We start from the raw sequence: 13,006 nt of genomic DNA, 5'->3' as shown, positions 1-13,006 counted from the left end.
ATGTTAATTTTGCATATTCCTGACAAGTGTAATTGAACATCTTTTTACATGTTACTTAGCCTATGGGTCTCCTCTCTGAATTGCTTATATCCTTTTTTATTTAAAAAATGTGGATTAATTTGCTTTTTCTTGATTTGCATGTTTTTAAATGTTTTTTTTTTTAAATTTATATATTTCTGAGAGAGAGAGAGAGAGAGAGAGACAGCATGAGCAGAGGAGGGTCAGAGAGAGAGGGAGACACAGAATCTGAAAGAGGCTCCAGGCTGTGAGCTAGCTGTCAGCACAGAGCCCCACGGGGGGCTTGAACCCACAAACCGTGAGATCATGACCTGAGCTGAAGTCGGATGCTCCACTGACTGAGCCCCCCAGGTGCTCCTTGATTTGCATGTTTTATTCTGTATTCAAGTACTTTGATTTAAAAATATCATTGCTATTTATAGCTTTTCTTTTTAGTTTATGGTGTGTTTTCTGATATTTTAAAATCTCAACCCATTAGTCTTTTATGTTTTGTGTGCGAGTTTTAATTTTCCCATCTCAGTTTTATTTTAAAATCTTTAAAATCCCAGGGTACCTGGGTGGCTCAGTCTATTAAGCATCCCATGTTGGGTCAGGTCATGATCTCATGGTTCGTGAGTTCGAGCATGGGGCTCTGTGCTGACAACTCAGAGCCTGGAGCCTGCTTTGGATTCTGTGTCTCACTCTCTCTCTGCCTCTCCCCCACTCACGCTCTGTCTCTCTCGAAAATAAATAAAGATTGGCGCACCTGGGTGTCTCAGTCGGTTAGGCATCCGACTTTAGTTCAAGTCATGATCTTGCAGTTTGTGAATTCGAGCCCCTCTGTGCTGATAGCTCAAAGGCTGGAGCCTGCTTAGGATCCTGTGTCTTACTCGGTCTCTGCCCCTCCCCTGCTCACACTCTGTCTCTCAAAAATGAATAAACATGAAAAAAACTAAATAATAAATACACATCAAATTTTTAAAAAATCTTTTAAAATATTATTTTGTAATATGTCATTAATCTACCTGCAGGGGATTTTTAGGTATTCCTTTTCTGTATGGGTAGAAAATTTTTTTCCAGTTTTCATTGACTAATTTGTTTTTTCTTTCTCTAGTTCTTTGGATCCAGTACTCAGTTTTATCCCTATTTTTGTATACGGCCTATCATTTCCTTTTTTGGATTCTCTTTCCTTTATCCTTAAATGCTGTTGTCTTTTAAAAAATCTTTTTGTTTAAGGTTTATTTATTTATTTTGAGAGAGAGTGAGTTAGCAGGACAGGGACAGAGAGAGGGAGACAGAGAATCCCAAGCAGGCTCCACACTGTCAATGCAGAGCCTGATGTGGAGCTTGAACTTGTGAACTGTGAGATCATGACCTGAGTTGGACATTTAACAGACTGAGCCACATAGGTGCCCCTAAATGCTATTTTCTTGAGCATTTTGTCTCTGACTTTCTGTTATGTTCTTTTAGCTTGCAACTAGCATGTCCAGGTGGGATAAACCTGTGCTACATCCTTGCCTCTTCTGCTTATCTTCACTCTTTATCCATGACCACTAAACCCTGACACAGAGTGAGGTTTCAGTGAATATTTGAATGAGTGCATGAGTGATCTAGCCAGGGTAGTTAGTGCTTCACAGTGGAAATAGGAGGGTGCTGGGCCTGGAAAGAGGAGAGAATTTAGATGAGCTGAGAGGAAGAGGAAGGGTGAATCGCAACTTGACATATTTGGGATTAGCTTCTAATTCATAGTGTTGAGCTTTCTTGTATGTGTATGCACGCACACGCATAGGTGTTAGCGAGAGCGATAGTGTCCATGTGTGCGATCGGGGGAGGGAAAGAGGAAGAGAGAGAGAATTAAGTAGTCTCCATGCTTGCTGAGCATGGAGTCTGACATGTGGCTTGATCCCATGACCTCAGGATTATGACCTGAGTTGAAATCAAGAGTTGGTTGTTCAACCAGCTGAGCCACCCAGCTACCCGTCTCCTGTTGCTTTTTGACCTTTGAATTTGTACATTGCTCCATATTGCCTTAACTACCACTTGAATGAGACAGTCTCATGGTCTTTTGGTGATGCTTTCCAACAGGGCTCCCTGTGTATGATGTAGTTTATGTAGCATAGTGCCCTGTAGAAAAATAGGATCATTGTTGCAGACAGTTGCAAGGGTTCTCAGACTGAAGGTCAGAAGACCTCATTCTAGTTCTTGTGCTGCTGCTAATTACCTTTGTGAACTTGGGTGAGTCTCAAAACCCACTGTGTTGTTTATGTTAGTTTTTCAGTCCTCTCCAGCTATGAGTTCAGTAGAAATCTTTCTTTGTAGTACAGGTTTCAAGATAAATTATTTTTCTTGGGTGATCGTTTCATCGGTGTTTATAATAATTAATTAAACTGTACACTTATATTTTGTACATTTTTACATTGAGAAAGATTTTAAAAATCCACAGAAAGGGCGCACCTGGGTGGCTCAGTTGGTTGAGCATCCAGCTTTGGGTCAGGTCATGATCTCACAGTTTGTGAGTCTGAGCTCCATATTGGGCTTGCTGCTATCTGTGTGGAGCCTGCTTGGGATCCCCTGTCCCCCACTCTCTCTGACTCTCACTCACTTTGCTCTTTCTCTCTCTCAAACATAAAAGTAAACCTTAAAAAAAAAAAAAAAAACCCACAAAAAGACTAGGCTTCAAAAAAAAAGACTAGATTTCTTACATCCATGTGCTAACCCCTCCCCTCCAAGTTCTAGATTAAAAGACTTGAATGAAGAAAACAAAATCGTAAGGCGAGAAAGAAAACGTAAATAAATATATGTGTCGCAGGTCTCCAAGGCCACCCCCAGCTTCAGTGATTTGTTAGAATTCACAGGACTCAAGAGTATATTGATACTCATGTCTAAGATTCATTGCAGCAAAAGGATAAAGAGCAAAAGTTAGCAAAGGAAAAACGTGCATGGAGCCACACATGGGGCTCGAACTCACAACCCCAAGATTCAGAGTTGTATGTTCCACTGGCAGGCATCGAGGTGCCCTTTAGTGCCGAGAGCTTTCAATCAGTGCTAGGTCATATTGGCATCTTCTGCCTAACACGTACCAAAATTTCAGATTCCAAGAAAGAAAGTAGGCGTTCAGCATAATCCATATTGTTTGTACAAAGGGTTTAGGCACAATGAGCTACTCTTACCAGTTCTGGGAATGGAGGGAACTCTTCTGAAACCTATTTCCAGATGCTCAGTCAAGGGCCAGCCTGGCAGCTGGCATTTCTAAGGATAGCGGTCTCAGGCCTGCTGTGTTAACACTTCCCTGAAGAATATACTATTTTTTATATTTTTATTTTTATACTATTTTACTTGGAGTAAAAATGGCATTTCTAAGTATGACCAGAAGCTCCAAAGCCATAAAAGGAGGGAAAGGTAAATTTATATTTTAAGAACTTAGATATGAAAAGCAAGTGCTATAGAGTCACAGGCATACTAGGAAAAAAATATTTATGATGTGTGGGAGAATAGTGGAAGATTTTTTTTCCCAATGTATAAAAGCTTTTACAAGTCCGCAACTCAAAAGAATAATGAGTAATTTGCTGAAGAAGATATTTCCAAGGACCAATAAATATTTGAAAAGATGCTTTACCTCAGTGATAAGGTAGGTATAAATTAAGACAACAGCGTGATCTTTTTTCATCTATCATAAACAGCTAAGATGGATTACTTATAATTTTTGTTAAGTTGATTACTCAGTATAGGGGTGGGCATAAGGAAATTGCTACTTATATCACTGCTGGTGGTATAAATTAGCACCGACTTTTCTTTTTAAATTAAGTTTAAAATTTTAATTCCAGTATAGTTAACATACAGTGTTATCTTAATTTCAGGTGTACAATATAGTGATTAAACACTTCTGTACCTTAGTAGCACAGACTTTTTGAAGGGTATTTTTCTAAAATCTGTTAAACTTGATGACTCTCCTACCCTTTGACTTAGCAGTTCCGTTTCTAGTGTTTTAGCTTACAGAAACCTGTGCAAATGCACAGATGCGTGGGTAGGAATGTTCTCTGGGGCATTGTTTGTGGTACTGTAAAACTAGTAATCACACAAATAGAGGGTTAGTTAGTTACATTACTACATCTATAGACATAGTTGCCATGTAGCCATTATCAATTAGATTTTTACTTAGTGCTACGGAAAGATATTTAAGGTTTTATACATATCCAAACATTTTAGTGTTCTTGGTATTTAAAACCTGAGTTGAATAGATAGGCGGTTCTTTATAATCTTTGATTATCCCACTTTTTAGTATGAGTGCCCATGTGTTTTATTACAGAAATATGAATGTATTTGATTGTAGGACTGCTCTAGAACCCACCAGATGAGTAGGGTTATTTGAAATATACAGTACATACACTAGGCCACTATATTATCATCCTAAAATATGAAAAGTTCTGAGGTGTCTGTTGCTCCAAAGGTTTCTAGTAAAGGATTTGTATTCATCAAAAGTGAAAAAAATAAAAAGGCAAACTGTAAAATACTATACGTCATATTCCAGTTTTTAGGTTAAAATAATGCTAGCTTATGAAGAGAAAATACTAGTGCATTAGGTATTCTCCACATTTAACAGTGATTGTGTGAGGTTATGTCAGTGTCTTTAATTTCTTCGTAAGTGAAAAGAATTTGGGATGAGTTTATACACAATAATGTTAGAATTGTGGAGAGAAGGGGACTTGGTTCTGACTTGGAAGCAGTTTTTGTCTCATCTCAGATACTCTTGTGGTGACCTGGAGGATCTCATTTCCTACAACTAAAAACAGTCTGTGTGGAAGATGAATTTAAGTTTTGGAGTCCGCTTGAGTTTTCAGGACTTTTGGTTACAATCCTTCTTGTTTCTGAATAGATACTTTCGGGGTCCCAGGCCTAATTTACACGGTCACTTTCATGAGGTTGTTTCTAGGGTTGAGGGTAAGGGCACAGAGTTCAAATTCTTTCTGTGTCTCTAAAAACAGGATTCAGGGACCATATTGTTGCTAAACCTTTACTTTTTATTTTGTTAACTTTGACAGGTTGATAAATTTAGCACTTGATTATATTGGCACTTATTTACATTTCTTTTCATAAAGCTTGAACGTGATTAATTCCCTTTTACTTAAAGTGTGGTGTGTAGCTAAAGATGACGTACAGATGTTACGCTGAGCCTCCTTAAAGGCTGTAGGAGGCTTTAACTCTTCCTCAGGTGCACTTGGCCTGTCTTGGGGGGACCCCCACACGATGTTTGGTGCTGTTTTTGGCATTCCCACATTGCCATCACAGATAATTTTATTGCATTTAGGAAGCTCCATTTTCTTTTCTAGTAAGCAGGAGAGGACAGTTTAGGTACTATACTGGGGGTACATAGGAAGAAGCCAAATAAATGGTTGTCTGAAAAGTGAAAGAGACCAGGTATCGCTTGGTTTTTTAGGCCTTTGGTCCAGATTCTCTAGGTCAGTTTGTAATGGAGCATTGAACTTTCTACCTTCTTCCACAGAACAGTTCTTCCACAGTTTCTGTAGCTAAAATCTGTGGGCGGTTTCTTCTGGCCCTGGTCTGTGGGGCGCTAGGCAGGGCCTCCCGTAACCGGCACAGGTACCTGGAGTGAACTCCTTCCTTTCAGCGCGTAGGAGCCTCTGGTCTGCTTCACAGTCATCCTGCCTGCCTTTCCTTGCTTCCTTCTTCCTTCGTTAGTAATTTTAAAAGGTAAACTTGAGACTTCCTTTGGATTTCACTTTCCCCCATTCATGTGCTCTTTCTGTTCCAGGATGGAACCCAGGCACCAACCACGCTGTGTTTTGTTGTCCTGTCTCCCCAGTCTCCTTTGGTCTGCGACAGTATCTTAGGCTTGCCTTGTTTTTTAAGGTCCTGAAAGTCTTGAGCAGTACTGGCCAGGTGGCCTATAGAAGGTCTTCCAGTCTGGGTTTTTCTTTTGTTTTACTGATAATTAGATGGAGACTTTGGGTTTTTGAAAGAACACCACAGAGGTGAAATGCCTTTCATGTTACATCATATCAGGGATCATGGTATCCATGTGACATTATTCACGTTGTTAACTTTCATCACTTGGTGAAGATAGTATTTATCAAGTGTTTCCACTGTAGAGTTAACATTTTTCTCTTTCCTTATTCTTTTCTTTGGAAGCAAGTCACTGAATCTAGTCTACCCTCTCGGAGAGGGTGGAGGCAGAAATTAAGCTGCGCCTCCTGCAGGGGGAGTACCTACACATGATGTTTGGAATTATTTCATAAGAAAGTCAGTTTCTTTTCCTTGGGGAATGTAATCATTTATATCAGTATGGATTCATATAGATTTAATTTATGCTTTGGGTTTCATACAATACTGTGTTACCTTGTTCCTCCAATTATTCCAGCCTTGGCCATGTTGGAACTCTTTCGGGGTGGTTCCTGTACACCTTTGACATGTTCCAGGTCCCGTTTTCTTCCTAATGTTACGGGATACTTCACATTCATCATGATTTTTCACTGCTCCAGCCCTGGAATCAGCCATTTTTTCAAAGAGCGTGGTTCCTTTTTTGGAATATCGGTATCTAAAAACCAAGACTGGGGTGCAGGGTGTGCTTGCTGCTGCCAGGGTGTCATTGCCTCGAGGCTCTCTTTGTGTGTGTGTGTGTGTGTGTGTGTGTGTGTGTGTGTGTGTGTGTGTGTTTAAAAAAATTATTATGGAAAATTTCAAGTATACGCAAAAGTACAAATTCTTAGCATCTATTATGTAGCTTGAACAGTTATCAGTAGCCAATCGTGGACAATCTTGGTTTCGTTTATATGGTTTCTCCTCATTTTCCTCACTTCTCTGCCCCTAATTATTATTTTTTAAGAGGACTCAAATGAAGTTATTACTTTATTTATATTAAAAAATAAAAACTGTATTATTTAAGGTGTACAACATGATGATTTAATATTCATGTACACATGAAATGATTATTGGAATTAACATATTTTTCATGTAGTTACGTGTGTGTGTGTGTGTGTGTGTGTGTGTCTGATGAGAACATCTGAAATTTCTTTCTTAGCAAATTTCCAGTACACCCTTGGTTATTTCAATTAAATCCTACCAACTATATTATTTTACCTGGATGTTTCAGTCCTGATCTCTGAAAAATAAGGACTCTCTTAAATAAAATTGTAAATTGAGGTATAAAAGATACAGTAGGAAGTATGAAAGTATAGAGCTTGATGAATTTTTATCAATGTATAATGTATATATCTCTGTAACCATCACCCGAAATGAGATGCAGGACATTTCTAGCCCCCCAGAAGTCCCTTTAATCGCCACTGATAATTTTTAGAAGAACCTTTAAAAACAAACATAAACCACAATACCATTATTACACCTGAACTATTAACAGTAATTCCTTAAAATCAAATATCCAGTTGTTTGCAATTGGTAGGTTCCCCTGTCACTATTCCTCCCCTACCTGTAATGCACTGGTTATTTGTTCAGAACCTTGTCACAGCCTGGGTTTTACTGACAGCGTCCCTTCAGTAAAAAATTGGTATTTTTTAATGTGTTTCTCTCACAATGACTTTTCTGGTTGGAACTGGCCTGTCGCATCCTGGTTAGGTAATGCCAGTACAGTAATGGGCAGTGGTGCTGTCTTTGGAGAAACTGCATCATCAGTAAGATGGTTTCACCAAATACATGTTATCCCTGATATCTGATTAAAGTTCTGTTTCCCTCTGCTAGCTAGGTCTAGAACATTTCTTCAAAAATTTTGTATTCTTTTCAGTATACAAATCCTTTAGAAAGAAGGACTAACTTTGTATGTAGGAGAGAATTTTGTCATTCTTGGCTTTGTTTTCTCTTTTTCTAGAGTTTAAATGACTGGGGACAGTTGTAAGAAAGGATAATTAGCTGGTAAACCTTTTTAGTGTTGTTTCTTAGCTGGGTCAGAGTGATCTGCCTATAGGGCTAGTTGTGGCTAATTATAACTGAAGGATTCTCCAGTGCAGAAAATGGATTAAGCTATAAAAATATTTAGTTTTTGGTTGTGTTTGTTTTGTTAAGTTCTTCTTTTTTTCTTCTTATAGATCAGCTTGAACGGGTCTTTTTACGACTTGGCCATGCTGAAACAGATGAACAGTTACAGAATATCATATCTAAATTCCTTCCTCCTGTTTTGCTCAAGCTGTCCAGCACCCAAGAAGGAGTACGCAAAAAGGTATGCATCTTGGGGCAGTCATGGGAATTAAATGATGGGTAAATGGCTACACACTGGAAGTGAGTTTTCTGTTACCATTATTGAAATATATTTCGTGATCTGATTATGGCCTTTCAAAATGGAGAGTAATTCTGGGACCAGCTTATGTGATTTAAAAGTAGCTTTTGTATGCTTAGCACAACTGCATTTAGTTCCACCTGTACATTGGCATCAGTGCCAGTGATAGAATTGAGATAATTATTCTAACATACTTAAGAGCTTGATCTAAAATCCATGCCTGTGATTCCAGTATGAAAGTCGGGGTACTGGGTCCAAATTGTTCTTTAATCAGTGCCTGACTGTGAATAAAACCTTCATTAAAATTAAGCAAAGTAATTTTTTTAAAAACCAAGATATTGTGCAGCTCCAGTTTTAGGATTCTGTAGAGTACTGTTACCAAAAGTTGGATAACCATCATGTCAAGATTTTCATTTTCTTTCTTTCTTCTTCTTCTTTTTTAAGATTTTAATTTTTAAATAATCTCCACACCCAATGTGGGACTGGAACTTACAATTCTGAGATCAAGAGTCACGTGTTTTACCTACTGAACCAGCCAGGTGCCCCTCAAGATTTTTTTTTTAACCTAAATGTTCTACAGGGAACATTTGCCCCCTTCATTTTTAAAATAGTTCAGTCTTATAGTGTATTTATACTAGACCTTCAGGTCTTTTTGCTGTCATCAGGTTTCATCCCTTGGGCCACTCTGATTGATTGGCAGTGGGTTCTTGGAGGTCTGCCCTAAGAGGGATTCTGAGACCCAATTTGGGTTCATTGGAGAAAGAGTATCTTTAAGAATGTCTGTTATGTTTGCAGGAAGAAATAGTGCATTCTTGTCATATATTTGACATGCCTGTTGTTAACACTGCCTTGCTGAGATAAATATGTATTTGATCCTGTCACTGCCCTATTTAAAACTCTTCTGTGGCCTTTTGTTACCCTTAGGATAGCAAGGTATGATAAAAGGCACTTCATGGGTTGTTTTCTGCTTTCTTATTTATCTCCATCAGTCTTGTCAGTCATTTGGCAAATACTTACCAGGTGCCTTCTACTGTATATGCCAAATGTTAGGGATGTGGTGAATGAAAGACACATTTAGTTGGGGAGACCAGTATCAGTCAGGCAAGGGGCACCTGGGTGACTCAGTTGGTTATGTGTCCGACTTCAGCTCAGGTCATGATCTCATAGATCATGGGTTTGAGCCTTGCTTTGGGCTCTGTGCTGACAGCTCAGAGCCAGGAGCCCGCTTCAGATTCTGTATCTCCCTCTCTCTCTGCCCCTTCCCTGCTCACGCTCTGTCTCTCTGTCTCAAAACTAAACCTAAAAATAAAAATCAGACAAGTAGTAACTTGTATAGTTAAATAGTAAAGTTTTAGCGAGTAGTAAAAAAGTGTTCTTGGGCACCAGGGTGGCTCAGTTGGTTGAGCGTCCAACTTTGGCTCAGGTCATGATCTCATAGTTCGTGGTTTTGAGCCCCATGTCGTGCACTGTTCTGACAGCTCAGTCTGGAGCCTGCTTCAGATTCTGTGTCTCAGTCTCTCTCTGCCCCTCCCCTACTCATGCTCTGTCTCTCTCTCTCTCAAAAATAAATATCAAAAAAATATTTTAAAAAAAGAAAAAGGTTTTGTGAAAGAATATGTTTGGGGACTTGATTTAAACAGAATGTGGGGCATTAGAAAGGCCTCTAAGATGTGTAGGAAGTACAGACAGAGAGATGGGGAGACCACTGAAGACATGAATGAAGGCCCTGTGCAGGCATTCTGAGCGGGAACACAGTGTGATGCCTTCAGGGAGCTGAGGGCCACCTGATGCATCTAATGATAGGAGTGATAGGTGGTCAGGCACTGGGGAGAGGAAACAGTGATTCCAGTGGGCAGTGATTTGAAAGTTCATGTATAAATTTCAATATGTGAAATTTTGTGATTGATGAAAACTTGCATTGACTTTCAATTGTAATTTTTGGGTTCCTAACTATTTTTTGTGATGCACATTTGACTCAACCAGGATACCCTGCAAGGTAGCTGGTAATTTGTGGATAAATTGAATGAAAGATAAATTAAAGTTTTAGATTTCTAGTGACATATCCTTAGAGTACATTTACAATTTTAAGGAAAATGAATTTTGTTATGTAGATTCTATTTTATAGCCAAATTTATATTTAAACTCACTGGAATGACTAAAAATTAAAGACTGACCATACAAAGTATTGGCAAGGTTGTACTGGAACTCTTAAAGATTGCTGGTAGGAGTGTAAATGAGTATAACCACTTTGGAAAACTGTTTGGAAATATTCTGAGGCTGATCATATGTGTACTCCATGACCAAGCAAGCATGGTCATAATAAGCAAGTTACATGTAAACTCAGTCCTAAGTTTATATGTAGCAGCAATATGCATATCTAAGAATGTTTATCAGCATTATTCTGAATAGCCCAAACTGGAAATAATCTAATGTCTATCAGTAGGAGAGTGGATAAATTGTGGTATTTTCTTTCTTTTTAATTTGTTTTTAATGTTTATTTTTGAGAGAGACTGAGTGTGAGTGGGGGAGGGGCAGAGTGAGCGAGGGAGTCACAGAATCCGAAGCAGGCTCCAGGCTCTGAGCTGTCAGCACAGAGCCTGATGCAGGCTCGAACTCATGAACCGTGAGATCAAGAAATGAGTTGAAGTCAGATGCTTACTCGACTGAGCCACCCACATGTCCCTGATTTTGGTCTTTTCTCACTAGAGCAATGAAGGTGAACTGATGCTCTTGAGCAACAACGTGGGAGAATCTCCTATATGATGTAGAATAAAGCATATTCAGACACATGGGTGCACCCTATGTGTTCCATTTACATAAATTTAAAAGTGGTGTTTGAAATCAGGATAGCGATTAAGTTTTGGGAAAGTGGGGTTAGTGAGCAGAGGGGCATGGGATACAGGGTTTTTATACTTGTAGTGTGTTTACTTTATGAAAGTTTATTGGGCCATGCACTTTAGCCATGCTATACTTCAGTTAAAAAGTTACTAATGAATAAATGAATGAGTAATATAAATTGATATGCACAGGATACTGTATACCTAAGGCTGGTGATTCCGTGGGTTTACTGCTAGGTTAAACTGTTACTTAGTTGGCCACGGGGAAGGACTGGTTCAGTTGATTTTTTTATTTTTATGGGTTTATAGAAGATTTCAGATAGTGGGTAACTGAGCTTAGAAAATTAATATTTAAGATGATGATATTGTTAGAAGAAAATTAAGCCATTAAGTCATTTAAAGTAAAAAGAAAAAAAATATCATAAAAAAGAAAGTGCAGGGCACTTGAGTGGCTCAGTTAAGTATCTGACTTTGGCTGAGGTCATGATCTCATGGTTTAAGCCCTGCATTGGGCTCTCTGCTATCAGCGCGGAGCCTGCTTCAGATCCTCTGCTCCCTTTCTCTCTGCTGCTCCCTCTCTCTCTTTTTCTTTTTGTCTCAAAAATAAAATAAAAACTAATTTTTTTTTTAAAGTGCGTGATTGTGGACATGATTGTCATTAAAAATGATTTCCCAAGAGTCTTTGTAGGAATCAGCCTACATTAGATTGCCAGAAGAGGGCTATTTCCTTTAGGCTGGTTCCTCCTGTTTCTTTTCCCTGTTGGTCAGCTGTATCACAGTCTGAAAAGCTAGGAAGTTTGGATGAAATAGGTGTGGTAATGCATGTTTCTAGGTCTCCCTAAGGTATCAGTGGTCCCAAGGATGTCTCATGGAGACCGACACTTTAGATGAACTAAGCTCAACTGGCAGTGTTGGGAGGGGTTAAACAGATGGGCTCTGGAGTCAGATCCTGACTATGTCACTTGGTGGCTCAGTATCCTTGGACAGGTAACTTCAGTTTCCTGAACCTCTGCTTCTTCAGCTGTGAAACGGGGTTGACAGTCCCACTTCTCTGGTTGTTGGGAGAATCAGATGGGAAATGCAGAGTGCTGTGTGCAAGGGTGTTCTACATAGAATCTGTTTGATGAATGTCTGGTATTTCATTATCATTCATTAAACAGACATAGATTATAGATTTGTTGTTATTGTTTTTATATAATTAAAAAAATGTATATTTTTGAGAGGGAGAGACAGAGTGTGAGCAGGGGAGGGGCAGAGAGAGAGGGGAAGACAGAATCTGAAGCAGGCTCCAGGCTCAGACTGTCAGCACAGAGCCCAGTGTAGGGCTCGAACCTATGAACCGTGAAACCATGACCTGAGTGGAAGTTGGACACTTAACTGACAGAGCCACCCAGGTGCCTTGATTTGTTGTTATTCTTAAAATTAATATTTCATTATTGCTCTAGATTCATTTGAACTTTTGTTGTTGCCAGGAAAAGTCCTACAACTCCCTTTAATACTTGCCTTGAGGCCAGAGCACAAATTTCAGAAATGACAGGGGAGTAGTGTGGGCCTGGTCTGCCTGAACAGATACCTTAAATCTTTGAGTCTTTCTTAAGTGAGGCTTTCTTAAAATGTTATTTTTCAGTGCTCAGTTTCTCACTTCTCTCTTAGCAAGGTAGTTGCACTGTTAGAGTAAAATCAGGGCTATTTGATACAAGCCTCTGTTTTTTGTTTTGTTTTGTTTGCTTTGCTTTCCACCCCCAGGAATTATTGACTTGCATACTTCTCTTTCTGCTTTTTCTGCACTTGAAGGACAGGAAGCTTGTTACTACTTAAAGCTCTTTAGTCTAATCAGATGAACTTCAGAATAAAGTGAAAGTTCTCTACCTAGAATTTTACCTGAATCCTTTTATAACCTAGGCCCCTACTTTTATCCTCATCACTCTGC

General features: G+C 39.1%; 1 protein-coding gene across 2 annotated transcripts in view; it reads left to right on the top strand.

Annotated features, from left to right (window-relative positions):
* Positions 1-13,006, top strand: part of ECPAS (Ecm29 proteasome adaptor and scaffold) — a 111,040-nt gene that overhangs the window by 17,612 nt on the left and 80,422 nt on the right. For both annotated transcript variants that reach the window (XM_039239790.1, XM_039239781.1), the window contains one exon: positions 8,052-8,182. In XM_039239790.1, coding sequence (XP_039095721.1) covers positions 8,052-8,182 — 131 coding nt within the window. The remainder of the gene's footprint in view (positions 1-8,051; positions 8,183-13,006) is intronic.

This window comes from Hyaena hyaena, unplaced genomic scaffold, assembly GCF_003009895.1.
Source record: "Hyaena hyaena isolate Hyena2069 unplaced genomic scaffold, ASM300989v1 scaffold_6, whole genome shotgun sequence".
NCBI classification, from domain to species: Eukaryota; Metazoa; Chordata; class Mammalia; order Carnivora; family Hyaenidae; genus Hyaena; species Hyaena hyaena.
Note: the sequence above shows the minus strand (reverse complement) of the source record. Positions and strands in the feature narration are given on the sequence as shown.